Here is a 5379-nt window from a genome sequence, read left to right as displayed (position 1 = left end):
GGGGCGGCCAGAGCAGCCCCTGACGGCTCCCTCCGCCCAGATGGAGCGGGTGGTCGTGAGCATGCAGGACCCCGACCAGGGCGTGAAGATGCGGAGCCAGCGCCTGCTGGTCACGGTCATTCCCCACGCGGTGACAGGTGAGGCGCGTCAGGGCGGGGGTGCGCGCGCCTCGGCCTCCCTCCACCTCCGTCTCTCCCGTGCAGGCAGCGACGTCGTGCAGTGGTTAACCCAGAAGTTCTGCATCTCGGAGGAGGGTGAGCGCCCTGCCGCCCGCTGGGCCCTGGGGTCACTGGGCTGGTGGCCTAGGCCTGGGTTTCCTGGGGGCTGGCAGTTCTCAGAGCCCTGCAGAGCGCACTGGAGTGGGGAGCACAGGTGGGAGGGGAGGCCCGGCTCTTCCGCCCTTGACCGCTTCCACAGCCCCGCGCTCACCGTCCCACCCGTCCGCAGAGGCCGTGCACCTGGGCGCCGTCCTGCTGCAGCACGGCTACATCTACCCGCTGCGCGACCCCCGTAGCCTCGTGCTCCGGCCAGACGAGACGCCCTACAGGTTCCAGGTCAGACTCTGGGGCGCAGGTGGGAGCCGGTGGGACCCCCAGCCCCACCCACCCAACCTACCAACTCGGGGAGACGGGAGGGGCTGCCCAGCTTGCTGGGACTGGAGTGGGACTTCGCCATGTCACCGTGGGCTGGTGGTCCACCGCCCCCTCCCCAAAAGTCCTGGACTGCAAGTACCCATGTGGTGAGAAGGACCCGGCTGAGGGATGGGGCCTCAGTTTTCCTGGAGGTCACAGCAGGGTCCCACGAGGGGCTGTATCTGCAGAGGATTCTGCCGTCTTCCTGGGGATCCCCAGGCCCAGTCCCTGAGGGAGGGGCTGTGGAGGCCTGAGGACAGCATTCTTGCCCTCCCTAACCACATCAGGATCCTGGGCCCACCTGCCCTCAGTTATACCCCTCCCCAGGCACAGACTGTGACTACATCCAAGACTTGTGCAGGCCCCCAGTCCCACCCTGCCCTGAATGGGGGCTTAGGGTGACCAGTGAGGGAGGCAGTCCCTCAACAGGACCCCAAGGAGCAAGCTGGCCTCAGTTCCAGGTGGAGAGACTGGCCAGTGGTCAGTGGAGTCTCTGGATGGTGGGCAGGCAGGGAGACCCTCAGAAACCCCCTGCCCAGCCCAGGCTTCTTCCCAGGGAGGTCTGAGGGTGGGGTGACACTGGGGAGGCACAGACGCTGGCGTCCTGGACACCTTCTCCCTGCACCACGCCAGACCCCGTACTTCTGGACAAGTACCCTGTGGCCGGCTGCAGAGCTGGACTATGGTGAGCAAGGGGACGGCTGGCCCCAGACAAGCTCCCAGGACTGGGGGCCTCAGGGTGGTGCTGCGGGGCAGGGCAGAGCTGGCCCCTCTGCAGGCTGTCCCTGTCCTTCTAGCCATCTACCTGGCCAAGAAGAACATCCGAAAACAGGGGACCCTGGCGGACTACGAGAAGGTGGGACCCCCACCCGCCCCGTCCCGGCTGGGTCCAGCTGGAGGAACCCAAGCCTCATTCATGCCTCCCAGGGCCTCATGATTTACCCCGGAACATACGGCCCAGGCCCCAAGACCCAAGACAGTCCCCAACCCCCCACTCCCCACACAATCTCACCGGGGGCAGGGGCCGGGGTGACCCACTGAAGACCTCACTGCCCCCAGGAGTGCTATGACCGGCTACACACGAAGATCAGCCATGCGTGGGACCTGGTGCTGATGCAGGCCAGGGAGCAGCTGCGGTGAGGCCCCGCCCCGCCCCGCCTGCAGGTGCCTAACCCAGGCAACTCAGGAAGCCCAGCACCAAGCCAGGCTCTGGGGGCCCTGGGACCGTGGAGGGCACCTCTGGGTGTGGCTGCCTGCCCAGGTCCAGGCCCGAGGGCCTGCTGTGTGCAGGGCATGCCCTCAACTCAGCCTCCTCCTCCCAGGGCAGCCAAGCAGCGCAGGAAGGGGGACAGGCTGGTCATTGCGTGCCAGGAGCAGACCTACTGGCTGGTGAACAGGCCCCCGGTGAGCCCGCTTGCGGTGAGGGTGTGGGGTCACTGGCCAGCGCAGGGGTCAGTGTGCTTCCCTGACAGGCGCTCTCAGGACCACCGTTTTGAGCCTGTGGAAGGACCTGTCTTGGAGATCCTGGTGGGGGGCAGGACGTTTTTGCTTTGTGACTTAATTGCATTTCTGCTCATCAGAACCCAGGTCTCCGTCCCTAGACCACAGTACAAGCCAGCTTCTCTCTGGGCCCAAGGGAGAGTCACTGGGACACCAGATTGCGGGAACTGCAGACCCTCAGGAGGAAGCAGAGTGGGGGTGGCCTCGGCTGCAGTGTGGGGACTGAGTTCACAGACTGGGAGCAACGGGGGCTGTGGGGAGGCCTGGTGGACAGGCCATTTGGGGTTGGTGAGCAGAGAAGAGATAGCTGAAGGCTAGGTTGGGACTCTGTTCCCAAGTTCCTTTGAGTGTCAGTTTCCACATGGGGTCTGGGAGGCGGAACTTAGTCATAAAGGCGGTCAGCAGGCCACCGGAACTGCATCCCCCCTCATCTCACCTCCCCTCCGCAGCCCGGGGTCCCCAGTGTACTGGAGCAGGGTCCAGGGCGGGGATCCTGTGCCGCCAGCCGTGTGCACATGGTAAGCCTCTGCGTGCGTGCTGGCTGCCCTCACTCTTCACACCCGCCGCACCCTGCTGGACCCACCATGGGACTGCCCGTCTGTCCGTCCTTTGGTCCACCCAGAGGGTACTGGGTGGTACTTGGTGCAGCCTCCCCAAGCCCCTGCTCACTCCCGGTCACTCCTGTTCCCCAGGCCTCTGCTAACTCTCGCTTTCTCTCCCCTCACACCTGCTGCCCTGGGTGCACGTAAGTGGAGTGGTGGGGACGAGGTGGGTGGCGGGGAGGAAGGGGGCTCTTCTCCTGGACAGTATCAGGGTTTGCAGGGAATTGGAGGGGTGATGGTGACAAGCAGGGTTATGGCCTGACAGACCTAAGCAGATCCAGCAGCAACCTCCCTCCAGGTGGAGGCCTCCAGAACCACAGGGACCAGACCAGAGGGAGCATCTCAGCCCCGCGGCAGCACAACCCTTTGTTCAAACTGAGTCCCGTCCAGACCCAATGTCTGGAACTGATGCACCTAGAACCTCACTGATAAAACTTCTTAAGTTCACGACCCTGACATTTCCCCATACAAAGCTGCTCAGAGACAGTGGGTTCGGGGAGCCAGGCAGAGTGTCTGCCGCCTCCGCTCTGGCCCCAGCGAGGCCCCTACCGATGAACTCAATAAGTCACACCTGGTTCCCCAGTGGTTCCCATTAGTAGGTACTTCTCAAGTATATGCTTAAAAACATAATTTAAATACATTTGAAAATATGACATATTAGGCCGGGTTTGGTGGCTCACATCTCTAATTCCAGCACTTTGGGAGGCTGAGGCAGGTGGATCACCTGAGGTTAGGAGCTCAAGACCAGCCTGATCAACATGGAGAAATCTGTCTCTACTAAAAATACAAAATGAGCCGGGCGTGGTGGCACATGCCTGTAGTCCCAGCTACTCGGGAGGCTGAGGCAGGAGAATGACTTGAACCCGGGAGGCGGAGGTTGCAGTGAGCCGAGATCGCACCAGTGCACTCCAGCCTGGGCAACAAGAGTTAAACTCCCTTTCAAAAAAAAAATAATAAAGAAAAGAAAACATGTGACATATTACTCACAATTGCAACTTTGAGAACCTCAGGGTTCCATGGAATATTCTGCAGATCGCCAGACCTTAGGCCCTCAGAGGTCTCCCGGAAAGTCAGATCCCTGATTGGAAGAAGGGGCTCCAAGGGGTGGGACTGGGGGCCTGGGCCACCATCTCTGCCAGGTCTATGGGGCAGGAGCTAAGCCTGGGGAGGTGCCCTCCAGCTGGGGATTTTGGACCCCAGCAGGGGACCTGCATCTAACTGCAGCCCACCTGTCCCCTTCCAGACCAAGAGTGCAGATTTCTATAAGCAGGAGGTAAGTCCTGGGACTGGGAGTGGAGGATGCCGGGTGCCTTCCCCAGCCCAGGACCTGACTCACAGGCCCCCATCCTAGATCGAGTACTGCAGGAGAGCGCTGGGCAGGACCCGAGTGAAGTCCTCCGTCTGCCTTGAGGCGTGAGTGGGGTGAGGGGTGGCACCTGGAGACCCCTGCTGAGTGCCCTGGCTCCTGAGGCCCCTCCTGCACCAGCCCCGATACCCCCTTCCAGGTACCTGAGTTTCTGCGGCCAGCGTGGACCCCACGACCCCCTCGTGTCTGGGTGCCTGCCCAGCAACCCCTGGATCTCAGACGACGACGCCTACTGGGTCATGAACGCCCCCACGTGAGCCCAGGCGGGGCAGGGGGACTGCGGGTGTGCTCCCAGCCTGGGGGGCTGCAGGAGGGTCCGTCCCCACACTCCTCAACAGCCCCGCTCTCCCCCCAGGGTGGCTGCGCCCACGAAGCTCCGTGTGGAGAGATGGGGCTTCAGCTTCCGGGAGCTCCTGGAGGACCCCGTGGGGCGGGCCCACTTCATGGACTTCCTGGGAAAGGAGTTCAGTGGTGAGAATCCCCCCAGTCCCCTGCTGCAGTCCCAGCAGGGAGGCTGCTGCCTTGGTTCCTGCTTTGCTTTCTGCCAGCTCCCTGGGGACCCCTCCTGGCCCTGGCTGCCACTCTCGATGGTATCCTTGACTGGGTGCCTGGCCCCCCAGGAGAAAACCTCAGCTTCTGGGAGGCCTGTGAGGAGCTTCGCTATGGAGCGCAGGCCCGGGTCCCCACCCTGGTGGACGCTGTGTACCAGTAAGTGCCGTGTGGTAGGTACTGGTTGGCCAACGGGCAGATGCACCCAGCCAGGACTACCCAATGCTGTCCCCACCCCTAGGCAGTTCCTGGCCCCTGGCGCTGCCCGCTGGGTCAACATTGACAGCCGGACCATGGAGCGGACCCTGGAGGGGCTGCGCCAGCCCCACCGCTATGTCCTGGATGACGCCCAGCTACACATATACATGCTCATGAAGAAGGTGGGTGCTGGGCCAGCCTGGAGGGGCGGGAGGGGGCATCCCAGACAGGCCTCCATGTCCCCACCCTCGAGGGCTCTGTCTGCACATGCATTGCCCACGCTGACTCTGTCCCAGGGGAGTGCCTTCCCCACCAGGCTGGGGCCGCCCTGGCCGCTGTCCTGTCAGTGTTCCGTCCTGAGCACACACCGGGTTCAGAGGAGAAGGACTGGCCCAGATCACATGCTTAAAAAGGGTCAAGTTTTGATCTAAAAAGGTTTTTGTTTTGTTTTGTTTTTTTGAGGGGAATCTGGCTCTGTCACCCAGGCTGGAGTGTAGTGGTGCGATCTTGGCTCACTGCAAGCTCTGCCTCC

General features: G+C 62.6%; 1 protein-coding gene across 2 annotated transcripts in view; it reads left to right on the top strand.

Moving 5' to 3' along the window:
* The first annotated feature begins 39 nt into the window (after window positions 1–39).
* Window positions 40–5379, top strand: part of RGS11 (regulator of G-protein signaling 11) — an 8063-nt gene continuing 2723 nt past the window's right edge. Inside the window, exons 1-14 of one of the 2 annotated variants that reach the window (XM_011960077.1) lie at window positions 40–137; window positions 204–254; window positions 448–554; window positions 1266–1317; window positions 1430–1488; window positions 1692–1768; window positions 1955–2036; window positions 2582–2650; window positions 3978–4007; window positions 4086–4147; window positions 4240–4353; window positions 4456–4571; window positions 4721–4808; window positions 4891–5029. In XM_011960077.1, the coding sequence (XP_011815467.1) occupies window positions 41–137; window positions 204–254; window positions 448–554; window positions 1266–1317; window positions 1430–1488; window positions 1692–1768; window positions 1955–2036; window positions 2582–2650; window positions 3978–4007; window positions 4086–4147; window positions 4240–4353; window positions 4456–4571; window positions 4721–4808; window positions 4891–5029 (1143 nt within the window). In that variant the 5' untranslated portion in view covers window position 40. Of the gene's footprint in view, window positions 138–203; window positions 255–447; window positions 574–1265; window positions 1318–1429; window positions 1489–1691; window positions 1769–1954; window positions 2037–2581; window positions 2651–3977; window positions 4008–4085; window positions 4148–4239; window positions 4354–4455; window positions 4572–4720; window positions 4809–4890; window positions 5030–5379 lie in introns of both variants that reach the window. The other variant, XM_011960078.1, reaches the window with a different exon arrangement.

This window comes from Colobus angolensis, unplaced genomic scaffold (genome assembly GCF_000951035.1).
Source record: "Colobus angolensis palliatus isolate OR3802 unplaced genomic scaffold, Cang.pa_1.0 Scaffold502, whole genome shotgun sequence".
Taxonomy (NCBI): domain Eukaryota; kingdom Metazoa; phylum Chordata; class Mammalia; order Primates; family Cercopithecidae; genus Colobus; species Colobus angolensis.
Note: the sequence above shows the minus strand (reverse complement) of the source record. Positions and strands in the feature narration are given on the sequence as shown.